Genomic DNA, 13,957 nt, shown 5'->3' on the forward strand with positions numbered 1-13,957 from the left:
GTCCCCGTAGATAGGGTTTAAACACAGTGATCTTTAGTCCCTGTAGATAGGGTTTAAACACCTAGTGATCTTTAGTCCCCGTAGATAGGGTTTAAACACCTAGTGATCTTTAGTCCCTGTAGATAGGGTTTAAACACAGTGATCTTTAGTCCCCATAGATAGGGTTTAAACACCTTGATCTTTAGTCCCTATTTAACACAGTGATCTTTAGTCCCCGTAGACCAGTGATCTTTAGTCCTCGTAGATAGGGTTTAAACACAGTGATCTTTAGTCCCGTAGATAGGGTTTAAACACAGTGATCTTTAGTCCCTGTAGATAGGGTTTAAACACAGTGATCTTTAGTCCCAATAGATAGGGTTTAAACACCAGTGATCTTTAGTCCCCATAGTAGGGATCTTTAGTCCCCGTAGATAGGGTTTAAACACAGTGATCTTTAGTCCCTGTAGATAGGGTTTAAACACAGTGATCTTTAGTCCCCGTAGATAGGGTTTAAACACAGTGATCTTTAGTCTCCGTAGATAGGGTTTAAACACAGTGATCTTTAGTCCCCGTAGATAGGGTTTAAACACAGTGATCTTTAGTCCCCGTAGATAGGGTTTAAACACAGTGATCTTTAGTCCCCGTAGATAGGGTTTAAACACAGTGATCTTTAGTCCCCGTAGATAGGGTTTAAACACAGTGATCTTTAGTCCCCATAGATAGGGTTTAAACACAGTGATCTTTAGTCCCCATAGATAGGGTTTAAACACAGTGATCTTTAGTCCCCGTAGATAGGGTTTAAACACAGTGATCTTTAGTCCCCATAGATAGGGTTTAAACACAGTAATCTTTAGTCCCCGTAGATAGGGTTTAAACACAGTGATCTTTAGTCCCCGTAGATAGGGTTTAAACACAGTGATCTTTAGTCCCCGTAGATAGGGTTTAAACACAGTGATCTTTAGTCCCCGTAGATAGGGTTTAAACACATCGTGATCTTTAGTCCCCGTAGATAGGGTTTAAACACAGTGATCTTTAGTCCCGTACATAGGGTTTAAACACAGTGATCTTTAGTCCCCGTAGATAGGGTTTAAACACCTCGTGATCTTTAGTCCCCGTAGATAGGGTTTAAACACAGTGATCTTTAGTCCCCGTAGATAGGGTTTAAACACCGTGATCTTTAGTCCCCGTAGATAGGGTTTAAACACCTCATGATCTTTAGTCCCTGTAGATAGGGTTTAAACACCTCGTGATCTTTAGTCCCCGTAGATAGGGTTTAAACACCTTGTGATCTTTAGTCCCCGTAGATAGGGTTTAAACACAGTGATCTTTAGTCCCCGTAGATAGGGTTTAAACACAGTGATCTTTAGTCCCCGTAGATAGGGTTTAAACACCGTGATCTTTAGTCCCCGTAGATAGGGTTTAAACACAGTGATCTTTAGTCCCCGTAGATAGGGTTTAAACACAGTGATCTTTAGTCCCCGTAGATAGGGTTTAAACACAGTGATCTTTAGTCCCCGTAGATAGGGTTTAAACACAGTGATCTTTAGTCCCTGTAGATAGGGTTTAAACACAGTGATCTTTAGTCTCCGTAGATAGGGTTTAAACACAGTGATCTTTAGTCCCCATAGATAGGGTTTAAACACAGTGATCTTTAGTCCCCGTAGATAGGGTTTAAACACATCGTGATCTTTAGTCCCCGTAGATAGGGTTTAAACACAGTGATCTTTAGTCCCCGTAGATAGGGTTTAAACACAGTGATCTTTAGTCCCCGTAGATAGGGTTTAAACACCGTGATCTTTAGTCCCCGTAGATAGGGTTTAAACACAGTGATCTTTAGTCCCTGTAGATAGGGTTTAAACACAGTGATCTTTAGTCCCCATAGATAGGGTTTAAACACAGTGATCTTTAGTCCCAGTAGATAGGGTTTAAACACAGTGATCTTTAGTCCCTGTAGATAGGGTTTAAACACAGTGATCTTTAGTCCCCGTAGATAGGGTTTAAACACAGTGATCTTTAGTCCCCGTAGATAGGGTTTAAACACAGTGATCTTTAGTCCCCGTAGATAGGGTTTAAACACCTCGTGATCTTTAGTCCCCATAGATAGGGTTTAAACACAGTGATCTTTAGTCCCCGTAGATAGGGTTTAAACACAGTGATCTTTAGTCCCCGTAGATAGGGTTTAAACACCTCGTGATCTTTAGTCCCCATAGATAGGGTTTAAACAACGTGATCTTTAGTCCCCGTAGATAGGGTTTAAAAACAGTGATCTTTAGTCCCCGTAGATAGGGTTTAAACACAGTGATCTTTAGTCCCCGTAGATAGGGTTTAAACACCTAGTGATCTTTAGTCCCCGTAGATAGGGTTTAAACACAGTGATCTTTAGTCCCCGTAGATAGGGTTTAAACACAGTGATCTTTAGTCCCCGTAGATAGGGTTTAAACACAGTGATCTTTAGTCCCCATAGATAGGGTTTAAACACAGTGATCTTTAGTCCCCGTAGATAGGGTTTAAACACAGTGATCTTTAGTCCCCGTAGATAGGGTTTAAACACAGTGATCTTTATTCCCTGTAGATAGGGTTTAAACACTGATCTTTAGTCCCCGTAGATAGGGTTTAAACACAGTGATCTTTAGTCCCCGTAGATAGGGTTTAAACACAGTGATCTTTAGTCCCTGTAGATAGGGTTTAAACACAGTGATCTTTAGTCCCCGTAGATAGGGTTTAAACACAGTGATCTTTAGTCCCCGTAGATAGGGTTTAAACAACGTGATCTTTATTCTCAAACAGTCGTGAAATAACGCTGCATTTGAATCATCACAGATGAGACTTCAGATTGTCCGAGAGAGGCGTAATTAAGAGTACATAACTAGGGTATTGGAGTAGTTAAGGGTACGTAACTAGGGTATTGGAGTAGTTAAGGGTACGTAACTAGGGTATTGGAGTAGTTAAGGGTACGTAACTAGGGTATTGGAGTAGTTAAGGGTACGTAACTAGGGTATTGGAGTAATTAAGAGTATGTAACTAGGGTATTGGAGTCATTAAGGGTACGTAACTAGGGTATTGGAGTAGTTAAGGGTATGTAACTAGGGTATTGGAGTAATTAAGAGTACGTAACTAGGGTATTGGAGTAATTAAGGGTACGTAACTAGGGTATTGGAGTAGTTAAGGGTACGTAACTAGGGTATTGGTGTCATTAAGGGTAACTAGGGCATTGGAGTAATTAAGGGTACGTAACTAGGGTATTGGAGTAATATTGGGTACGTAACTAGGGTATTGGAGTAATTAAGGGTACGTAACTAGGGTATTGGAGTAATTAAGGGTACGTGACTAGGGTATTGGAGTAATATTGGGTACGTAACTAGGGTATTGGAGTAATTAAGGGTACGTGACTAGGGTATTGGTGTAATTAAGGGTAAATAACTAGGGTATTGGAGTCATTAAGGGTACGTAACTAGGGTATTGGAGTCATTAAGGGTACGTAACTAGGGTATTGGAGTCATTAAGGGTACGTAACTAGGGTATTGGAATAATATTGGGTACGTAACTAGGGTATTGGAGTAATTAAGGGTACGTGACTAGGGTATTGGAGTAGTTAAGGGTACGTGACTAGGGTATTGGAGTAATTAAGGGTACGTAACTAGGGTATTGGAGTAATTAAGGGTACGTGACTAGGGTATTGGAGTAATTAAGGGTACGTGACTAGGGTATTGGAGTCATTAAGGGTACGTAACTAGGGTATTGGAGTCATTAAGGGTACGTACATAGGGTACGTAACTAGGGTATTGGAGTCATTAAGGGTACGTAACTAGGGTATTGGAGTCATTAAGGGTACGTGATTTGGGTATTGGAGTCATTAAGGGTACGTAACTAGGGTATTGGAGTCATTAAGGGTACGTAACTAGGGTATTGGAGTCATTAAGGGTACGTGACTAGGGTATTGGAGTCATTAAGGGTACATGACTAGGGTATTGGAGTAATTAAGGGTACGTAACTAGGGTGTTGGAGTCATTAAGGGTACTTAACTACGGTACGTAACTAGGGTATTGGAGTCATTAAGGGTACTTAACTAGGGTACGTAACTAGGGTATTGGTGTCATTAAGGGTACGTATCTAGGGTATTGGAGTCATTAAGGGTACGTAACTAGCATATTGGAGTAATTAAGAGTACATAACTAGGGTATTGGAGTCATTAAGGGTACGTAACTAGGGTAATGGAGTCATTAAGAGTATGTAACTAGGGTAATGGAGTCATTAAGGGTACGTAACTAGGGTAATGGAGTCATTAAGGGTACGTAACTAGGGTAATGGAGTCATTAAGGGTACGTAAATAGGGTATTGGTGTCATTAAGGGGTACATAACTAGGTTATTGGAGTCATTAAGGGTACGTAACTAGGGTATTGGAGTCATTACGGGTACGTAACTAGGGTATTGGAGTCATTAAGGGTACGTAACTAGGGTATTGGAGTCATTAAGGGTACATAACTAGGGTATTGGAGTCATTAAGGGTACGTAACTAGGGTATTGGAGTCATTACGGGTACGTAACTAGGGTAATGGAGTCATTAAGGGTACATAACTAGGGTAATGGAGTCATTAAGGGGTACGTAACTAGGGTACGTAACTAGGGTATTGGAGTCATTAAGGGGTACGTAACTAGGGTATTGGAGTCATTAAGGGGTACGTAACTAGGGTATTGTAGTCATTACGGGTATGTAACTAGGGTATTGTAGTCATTAAGGGGGACGTAACTAGGGTATTGTAGTCATTACGGGTATGTAACTAGGGTAATGGAGTCATTAAGGGTACATAACTAGGGTATTGGAGTCATTACGGGTATGTAACTAGGGTATTGGAGTCATTAAGGGTACATAACTAGGGTGTTGGAGTCATTAAGGGGTACGTAACTAGGGTATTGGAGTCATTAAGGGGTACGTAACTAGGGTACGTAACTAGGGTATTGGAGTCATTACGGGTACGTAACTAGGGTATTGGAGTCATTAAGGGGTACGTAACTAGGGTATTGGAGTCATTAAGGGGTACCTAACTAGGGTATTGGAGTCATTAAGGGGTACGTAACTAGGGTACGTAACTAGGGTATTGGAGTCATTAAGGGGGACGTAACTAGGGTATTGTAGTCATTACGGGTACGTAACTAGGGTAATGGGGTCATTAAGGGTACATAACTAGGGTATTGGAGTCATTAAGGGGTACGTAACTAGGGTATTGGAGTCATTAAGGGGTACCTAACTAGGGTATTGGAGTCATTAAGGGGTACGTAACTAGGGTACGTAACTAGGGAATTGGAGTCATTAAGGGGTACGTAACTAGGGTATTGGTGTCATTAAGGGTACGTAACTAGGGTATTGTAGTCATTACGGGTACATAACTAGGGTATTGGAGTCATTAAGGGGTACGTAACTAGGGTATTGGAGTCATTAAGGGGGACGTAACTAGGGTATTGTAGTCATTACGGGTACGTAACTAGGGTAATGGAGTCATTAAGGGTACATAACTAGGGTATTGGAGTCATTAAGGGTACATAACTAGGGTATTGGAGTCATTACGGGTACGTAACTAGGGTATTGGAGTCATTAAGGGGTACGTAACTAGGGTATTGGAGTCATTAAGGGGTACGTAACTAGGGTATTGGAGTCATTAAGGGGGGCGTAACTAGGGTACGTAACTAGGGTATTGTAGTCATTACGGGTACGTAACTAGGGTAATGGGGTCATTAAGGGTACATAACTAGGGTATTGGAGTCATTAAGGGTACGTAACTAGGGAATTGGAGTCATTAAGGGTACGTAACTAGGGTATTGGAGTCATTAAGGGTACGTAACTAGGGTATTGGAGTCATTAAGGGGTACGTAACTAGGGTATTGGAGTCATTAAGGGTACGTAACTAGGGTATTGGAGTCATTAAGGGGTATGTAACTAGGGTATTGTAGTCATTAAGGGTACGTAACTAGGGTATTGGAGTCATTAAGGGGTATGTAACTAGGGTAATGGGGTCATTAAGGGGGACGTAACTAGGGTATTGTAGTCATTACGGGTACGTAACTAGGGTAATGGGGTCATTAAGGGTACATAACTAGGGTATTGGAGTCATTAAGGGGTACGTAACTAGGGTATTGGAGTCATTAAGGGGTACGTAACTAGGGTATTGGAGTCATTAAGGGGTATGTAACTAGGGTATTGGAGTCATTAAGGGGTACGTAACTAGGGTATTGGAGTCATTAAGGGGTACGTAACTAGGGTATTGGAGTCATTAAGGGGTACGTAACTAGGGTATTGGAGTAATTAAGGGTACGTAACTAGGGTATTGGAGTCATTAAGGGGTATGTAACTAGGGTATTGGAGTCATTAAGGGGTACGTAACTAGGGTATTGGAGTAATTAAGGGTACGTAACTAGGGTATTGGAGTCATTAAGGGGTACGTAACTAGGGTATTGGAGTCATTAAGGGGTACGTAACTAGGGTATTGGAGTCATTAAGGGGTACGTAACTAGGGTACGTAACTAGGGTAATGGGGTCATTAAGGGTACATAACTAGGGTATTGGAGTCATTAAGGGGTACGTAACTAGGGTATTGGAGTCATTAAGGGGTACGTAACTAGGGTACGTAACTAGGGTAATGGGGTCATTAAGGGTACATAACTAGGGTATTGGAGTCATTAAGGGGTACGTAACTAGGGTATTGGAGTCATTAAGGGGTACCTAACTAGGGTATTGGAGTCATTAAGGGGTACGTAACTAGGGTACGTAACTAGGGTATTGGAGTCATTACGGGTACGTAACTAGGGTATTTGTGTAATGTTACAAGGTTCATTCCCAACTCCTTTAGTGAAAAACAGAAAACTTCTTATTTCTTCAGTTTGAACAAAACTGCACCACTTCATTTCTTAATGTATTTTTTTTAAAAGCTTCTTTAATTTCATCATTAGATCACACAGTGGAGTGAATCCTCCAATCAGACGGTACCAACGAGAGAAGATACCTTCCTGACAATACTAAACCATAAAGCCCCAACGTGTCAGTGAGACGCAGTGGAGCAGACAAAATAATTATGGATAAAAACACACAGCTGAGCTTTGACAGGCTCTCTCTCACACCAGCTGAGAAACAAACCATTTGGATACCGTGCAGTAAGCTTGTGGGCACTTTCACATTCAACACAGTCAAGCTCTCTCTTGCAGACACACACACACACACACACACACACACACACACACACACACACACACACACACACACACACACACACACACACACACAGCAGCTGTTGTTTGTTATTGATGGAATGGGGTTTGGGGAGCGGTAGAGGGGGTTTGGTGCGTGGTAGAGGGGGTTTGGTGCGTGGTAGAGGGGGGGTTTAGAGGGGGTGCGTGGTAGAGGGGTTTGGTGCGTGGTAGAGCGGGTTTGGTGCGTGGTAGAGGGGTTTGGTACGTGGTAGAGGGGTTTGGTGCATGGTAGAGGGGTTTGGTGCATGGTAGAGGGGTTTGGTGAGTGGTGGAGGGGGATGAGTGGTAGAGGGGTTTGGTGCGTGGTAGAGGGGTTTGGTGCGTGGTAGAGGGGTTTGGTGCATGGTAGGGGTTTGGTGCATGGTAGAGGGGTTTGGTGCGTGGTAGAGGGGGATGAGTGGTAGAGGGGGTTTGGTGCGTTGTAGAGGGGGTTTGGTGTGTGGTAGAAGGGGTTTGGTGCATGGTAGAGGGGTTTGGTGCGTGGTAGAGGGGGTTTGGTGCGTGGTAGAGGGGGTTTGGTGCGTGGTAGAGGGGGTTTGGTGCGTGGTAGAGGGGGTTTGGTGCGTGGTAGAAGGGGATGAGTGGTAGAGGGGTTTGGGGAGTGGTAGAGGGGGTTTGGGGAGCGGTAGAGGGGTTTGGTGCGTGGTAGAGCGGGTTTGGTGCGTGGTAGAGCAGGTTTGGTGCGTGGTAGAGGGGTTTGGTGCGTGGTAGGGGTTTGGTGCATGGTAGAGGGGTTTGGTGCGTGGTAGAGGGGTTTAGTGTGTGGTAGAGGGGGTGGTGCGTGGTAGAGGGGTTTGGTGCGTGGTAGAGGGGTTTGGTGCGTGGTAGAGGGGGTGGTGCGTGGTAGAGGGGTTTGGTGCGTGGTAGAGGGGGTTTGGGGAGCGGTAGAGGGGTTTGGTGCGTGGTAGAGGGGGTAGGGGAGCGGTAGAGGGGTTTGTGGAGTGGTAGAGGGGTTTGGGGAGTGGTAGAGGGGTTTGGGGAGCGGTAGAGAGGGGTTGGGGAGCGGTAGAGGGGGGTTGGGGAACGGTAGAGGGGGTCGGGGAACGGTAGAGAGGGGGTCGGGGGACCGGTAGAGAGGGGGTTGGGGAGCGGTAGAGGGGGTTGGGGAGCGGTAGAGGGGGGTTGGGGAGCGGTAGAGGGGGTCGGGGAGCGGTAGAGGGGTCGGGGAGCGGTAGAGGGGGTTGGGGAGCGGTAGAGAGGGGTTGGGGGTAGAGGGGGTCGGGGAGCGGTAGAGGGGGTCGGGGAGCAGAAGAGAGGGGTTGGGGTAGAGGGGGTCGGGGAGTGGTAGAGGGGGTTGGGGAGCGGTAGAGAGGGGGTTGGGGTAGAGGGGGTCGGGGAGCGGTAGAGGGGGTCGGGGAGCAGAAGAGAGGGGTTGGGGTAGAGGGGGTCGGGGGAGTGGTAGAGGGGGGTTGGGGAGCGGTAGAGAGGGGGTTGGGGTAGAGGGGGTCGGGGAGCGGTAGAGGGGGTTGGGGAGCGGTAGAGAGGGGTTGAGGTAGAGGGGGTCGGGGAGCGGTAGAGGGGGTCGGGAGGGAGCGGTAGAGAGGGGTTGGGGTAGAGGGGGTCGGGGAGCGGTAGAGGGGGGGTTGGGGAGCGGTAGAGAGGGTCGGGGAGCGGTAGAGGGGGGTAGAGGGGATTGGGGTAGAGGGCGTCGGCCCATGTTCATAGTCTCGACCCCCTAGTGAGTGAGAGGTGTACGTGTGATCAGTCGATCAGTCAGAGACATAAAGAGACTTGAAGCAAGAGGGAAAAAAACTGTCCCTGACAGCAGTAATACTGTAGTAGTACTAGATAGTAGTACTGTAGTAGTACTAGTCTTCATTTCCCCAGACCAATCTTCTTGGCCTCCGTTTCGTAGATCAACAGCCTCCACATTTTAACTATGAACACCTCGGCCTCTTCGTCCAGAACCTGCAAGTACAATACATCAGTCAGTCAAGTTAGTTAGTTATCTCGTCTCTTAACACTTTTATAACCAAGTATTACATATCATTTTACATTTCACGTTAGTCCTTTAGCAGACTCTTATCCAGAGCGACAGTTAAGTGTGTTCATCTTAAAAATAACTGAGGCGAGACAACTGCACATCTCAGTCGTTGAATGTCTGAGCGAGTAGAACAGGCTAGAAGTAGCTCATTCGTGTGAACATACGATCACTGTTAGTGGTTCAGCCTTGAAGATCGTTCCAATGACCATGTTTAATGATTGGCTAATGATCTACTCACCATGGCAACATCATCCAAGATCCCCTGCGGTGTGCCGTGAGACATGACCTTCAGGAGATAACATAACAAGCTGGTCAGACATCACACCGTGAGACCACTACAGTAGTGAGTCATTTAGTAGACTCTCTGATCCACTACAGTAGTGAGTCATTTAGTAGACTCTCTGATCCACTACAGTAGTGAGTCATTTAACAGACTCTCTGAGCCAGAGCCACTACAGTAGTGAATCATTTAACAGACTCTCTGATCCAGAGCCACTACAGTAGTGAGTCATTTAGCAGACTCTCTGATCCAGAGCCACTACAGTAGTGAGTCATTTAACAGACTCTCTGATCCAGAGCCACTACAGTAGTGAGTCATTTAACAGACTCTCTGATCCACTACAGTAGTGAGTCATTTAACAGACTCTCTGATCCAGAGCCACTACAGTAGTGAGTCATTTAACAGACTCTCTGATCCAGAGCCACTACAGTAGTGAGTCATTTAACAGACTCTCTGATCCACTACAGTAGTGAGTCATTTAACAGACTCTCTGATCCACTACAGTAGTGAGTCATTTAACAGACTCTCTGATCCAGAGCCACTACAGTAGTGAGTCATTTAGCAGACTCTCTGATCCAGAGACACTACAGTAGTGAGTCATTTAGCAGACTCTCTGATCCAGAGACACTACAGTAGTGAGTCATTTAACAGAATCTCTGATCCAGAGCCACTACAGTAGTGAGTCATTTAACAGACTCTCTGATCCACTACAGTAGTGAGTCATTTAACAGACTCTCTGATCCAGAGCCACTACAGTAGTGAGTCATTTAACAGACTCTCTGATCCACTACAGTAGTGAGTCATTTAACAGACTCTCTGATCCAGAGACACTACAGTAGTGAGTCATTTAACAGACTCTCTGATCCACTACAGTAGTGAGTCATTTAACAGACTCTCTGATCCAGAGCCACTACAGTAGTGAGTCATTTAACAGACTCTCTGATCCAGAGCCACTACAGTAGTGAGTCATTTAATAGACTCTCTGATCCAGAGCCACTACAGTAGTGAGTCATTTAACAGACTCTCTGATCCACTACAGTAGTGAGTCATTTAACAGACTCTCTGATCCACTACAGTAGTGAGTCATTTAACAGACTCTCTGATCCACTACAGTAGTGAGTCATTTAACAGACTCTCTGATCCACTACAGTAGTGAGTCATTTAACAGACTCTCTGATCCACTACAGTAGTGAGTCATTTAACAGACTCTCTGATCCACTACAGTAGTGAGTCATTTAGCAGACTCTCTGATCCAGAGACACTACAGTAGTGAGTCATTTAACAGACTCTCTGATCCAGAGCCACTACAGTAGTGAGTCATTTAGCAGACTCTCTGATCCACTACAGTAGTGAGTCATTTAACAGACTCTCTGATCCAGAGCCACTACAGTAGTGAGTCATTTAACAGACTCTCTGATCCACTACAGTAGTGAGTCATTTAACAGACTCTCTGATCCACTACAGTAGTGAGTCATTTAGCAGACTCTCTGATCCACTACAGTAGTGAGTCATTTAGCAGACTCTCTGATCCAGAGCCACGACAGTAGTGAGTCATTTAAAGTTCAACTCACCTTCGAACAGACAAAGTCCACTAGCGTAGCTTCCTCCTCTCCGATGTACTCTATAATCTTCTTGTTGATCCAGGGTCTGATGCGACGGTCCATCAGAGTCTGAGGAGAATAACAAAAAGGTGGCAGATTTGGTGTTTTAAAAGAGACACAGGAACGACAGTCCCAACTCCGACAACTTTAAAAAATATATATTTTACCCCCCTTATAAAACTTACACGGCCAAATTCCTACCGGTGCGATTAAACGGTTAGCCACAGCACCTCCGACAAGATGAAAAAAATATATATATATATATTTAAAGAGGCATTCGTGGCTCATTCCGGCTGCAACCGAACTCTAATTTACAAAACGAGAGACTTTATTCCAGACCTCGGGACAACTAAGTATAAATCCCCTCCTACAAAGCATAGCCAAGAGAGATTATAACACAACATCCAGGTTCTACTTCTCTATCGAACACTTGGGTGGAGTCTCCTCCTCCTCCTCCTCCTAGGCAGGAAACTAAAGTGACTACGGACAACAAACTGTTCCTTCTCTCTCCCTTAAAAGTGACCTGACCTCTGATCCCCGCCCCTTAATTAAACGTGACCTGACCTCGACCCCGCCCCTTAATCCAGAAACGTGACCTGACCTCTGACCCCGCCCCTTAATTAAACGTGACCTGACCTCGACCCCGCCCCTTAATTCAAAAGTGACCTGACCTCGACCCCGCCCCTCTTCATCACTAATACATGACTCTCTCCCCTTATCAATACCTGCCACATGTGTCTAACAGAATCCTCTCTAACACTCAGTACATCCCAAACTTAATTGCACACACTATATTACCTTCTTCCTACAGATACCCCATTAACCTCTGGTGTACACACTAAACCATATGATTCAATAGAACACCCGATAATTCACCCTATTTCAAGTGTAGGAGTTAGAATCCATCACTCTATATTTAGAGAAGAGCGCTCTAGCCTGGGTACCAGTCTGTTTGTGCTATCATCTATTGGGAGTTTAAATGAAAAACAGATCAGGGACCAGGCTAGAAGAGCTCATCCTAAATGAGTCCACAGCAGTCGGTTTGATGTAAATCTCAGTAATCTATCCATAAGACCAGGGCCTATAGTCTCTCCACAACCCCTCCTCCTCCTCACCGAGTCCACAGCAGTCTGTTTGATGTAAATCTCAGTAATCTATCCATAAGACCAGGTTCTATAGTCTCTCCACAACCCCTCCTCCTCCTCACCGAGTCCACAGCAGTCTGTTTGATGTAAATCTCAGTAATCTATCCATAAGACCAGGACCTATAGTCTCTCCACAACCCCTCCTCCTCCTTACCGAGTCCACAGCAGTCTGTTGATGTAAATCCCAGTAATCTATCCATAAAACCAGGTTCTATAGTCTCTCCACAACCCCTCCTCCTCCTCACCGAGTCCACAGCAGTCTGTTTGATGTAAATCCCAGTAATCTATCCATAAGACCAGGACCTATAGTCTCTCCACAACCCCTCCTCCTCCTCACCGAGTCCACAGCAGTCTGTTGATGTAAATCCCAGTAATCTATCCATAAGACCAGGACCTATAGTCTCTCCACAACCCCTCCTCCTCCTCACCGAGTCCACAGCAGTCTGTTTGATGTAAATCTCAGTAATCTATCCATAAGACCAGGATCTATAGTCTCTCCCCTCCTCCTCCTCCTCCTCCTCCTCCCCTCCTCCACAACCCCTCCTCCTCCTCACCGAGTCCACAGCAGTCCAGTCCAGAGGGTAGTTGAACAGATCCGGTCTGGCCGTAGGGATCTTCTCAATGAGACTCCTGATGTGTTTTCGTTTCTCCTCTGTGTTTTGCCCTCCTTTCCCTCCAGGTACCTCTGCCCCGTCCAGACCCAAGCTCTTATCATCCTCGCCGTAGTCCAGCGGAACCAGCTTACGTTTACGAGGCGCCTCGTCCGCCTCCTCCTCGCCGAATTTGTTGAAGACGCTGTCGACGTTGGCCAGCTTCTTACGTTTACTCCCAGTGTGGATCTGGTGGCTGGGGCTGGCGCCGGCTCCTGGGGACGGGAGAGGGGGAACAAGAGAGAAACAGTGGGTTATAGTGGGGAAGGAGAGAGAGAGAGAGAGGAGAGAGAGAGCGATAGAGCTAGAACTGTCTGGGAGGGGTCTGATTGGGTAGTGGAATACTGAAAACTAGTTGTTATTGGCAGAGGTTTGGAACTCTGTCATTGGTCTATTAACCAATTTACCGAATGGTGATGTAGTATAGGCTTTGACAGCAGCTACAGGCCAGTTCTACCCGGCGGCCCGGTCGGAATAGTTCTACCCGGCCCAGTCGGAATAGTTCTACCCGGCCCAGTCGGAATAGTTCTACCCGGCCCAGTCGGAATAGTTCTACCCGGCCCAGTCGGAATAGTTCTACCCGGCCCAGTCGGAATAGTTCTACCCGGCCCAGTCGGAATAGTTCTACCCGGCCCAGTCGGAATAGTTCTACCCGGCCCAGTCGGAATAGTTCTACCCGGCCCAGTCGGAATAGTTCTACCCGGCCCAGTCGGAATAGTTCTACCCGGCCCAGTCGGAATAGTTCTACCCGGCCCAGTCGGAATAGTTCTACCCGGCCCAGTCGGAATAGTTCTACCCGGCCCAGTCGGAATAGTTCTACCCGGCCCAGTCGGAATAGTTCTACCCGGCCCAGTCGGAATAGTTCTACCCGGCCCAGTCGGAATAGTTCTACCCGGCCCAGTCGGAATAGTTCTACCCGGCCCAGTCAGAATAGTTCTACCCGGCCCAGTCAGAATAGTTCTACCCGGCTCTACCCAGCCCAGTCAGAATAGTTCTACCCGGCCCAGTCAGAATAGTTCTACCCGGCTCTACCCGGCCCAGTCAGAATAGTTCTACCCGGCCCAGTCAGAATAGTTCT

At 46.0% G+C, this 13,957-nt stretch overlaps 1 protein-coding gene and 1 long non-coding RNA gene across 10 annotated transcripts in view; one reads left to right on the plus strand and one right to left on the minus strand.

Moving 5' to 3' along the window:
• The first annotated feature begins 7,838 nt into the window (after positions 1–7,838).
• LOC127913453 (uncharacterized) lies at positions 7,839–8,901 on the plus strand. 9 transcript variants are annotated; one of them, XR_008085564.1, is made up of 4 exons: positions 7,839–7,852; positions 8,358–8,379; positions 8,434–8,456; positions 8,763–8,901. It is a non-coding gene; the product is annotated as an uncharacterized LOC127913453 (long non-coding RNA). The 9 variants fall into 9 exon arrangements; XR_008085563.1 differs by lacking the exon at positions 8,434–8,456 and adding an exon at positions 8,547–8,569; XR_008085562.1 differs by lacking the exon at positions 8,434–8,456 and adding an exon at positions 8,662–8,684.
• Positions 8,828–13,957, minus strand: part of LOC118379070 (RNA-binding protein 25-like) — a 48,865-nt gene continuing 43,735 nt past the window's right edge. Inside the window, exons 15-18 of the mRNA XM_052485415.1 lie at positions 12,784–13,094; positions 11,055–11,153; positions 9,442–9,489; positions 8,828–9,127 (exon numbers count right to left, since the gene is read on the minus strand). Coding sequence (XP_052341375.1) covers positions 9,035–9,127; positions 9,442–9,489; positions 11,055–11,153; positions 12,784–13,094 — 551 coding nt within the window. The 3' untranslated portion in view covers positions 8,828–9,034. The remainder of the gene's footprint in view (positions 9,128–9,441; positions 9,490–11,054; positions 11,154–12,783; positions 13,095–13,957) is intronic.

Source organism: Oncorhynchus keta, chromosome 29 (assembly GCF_023373465.1).
Source record: "Oncorhynchus keta strain PuntledgeMale-10-30-2019 chromosome 29, Oket_V2, whole genome shotgun sequence".
Classification (NCBI taxonomy): Eukaryota; Metazoa; Chordata; class Actinopteri; order Salmoniformes; family Salmonidae; genus Oncorhynchus; species Oncorhynchus keta.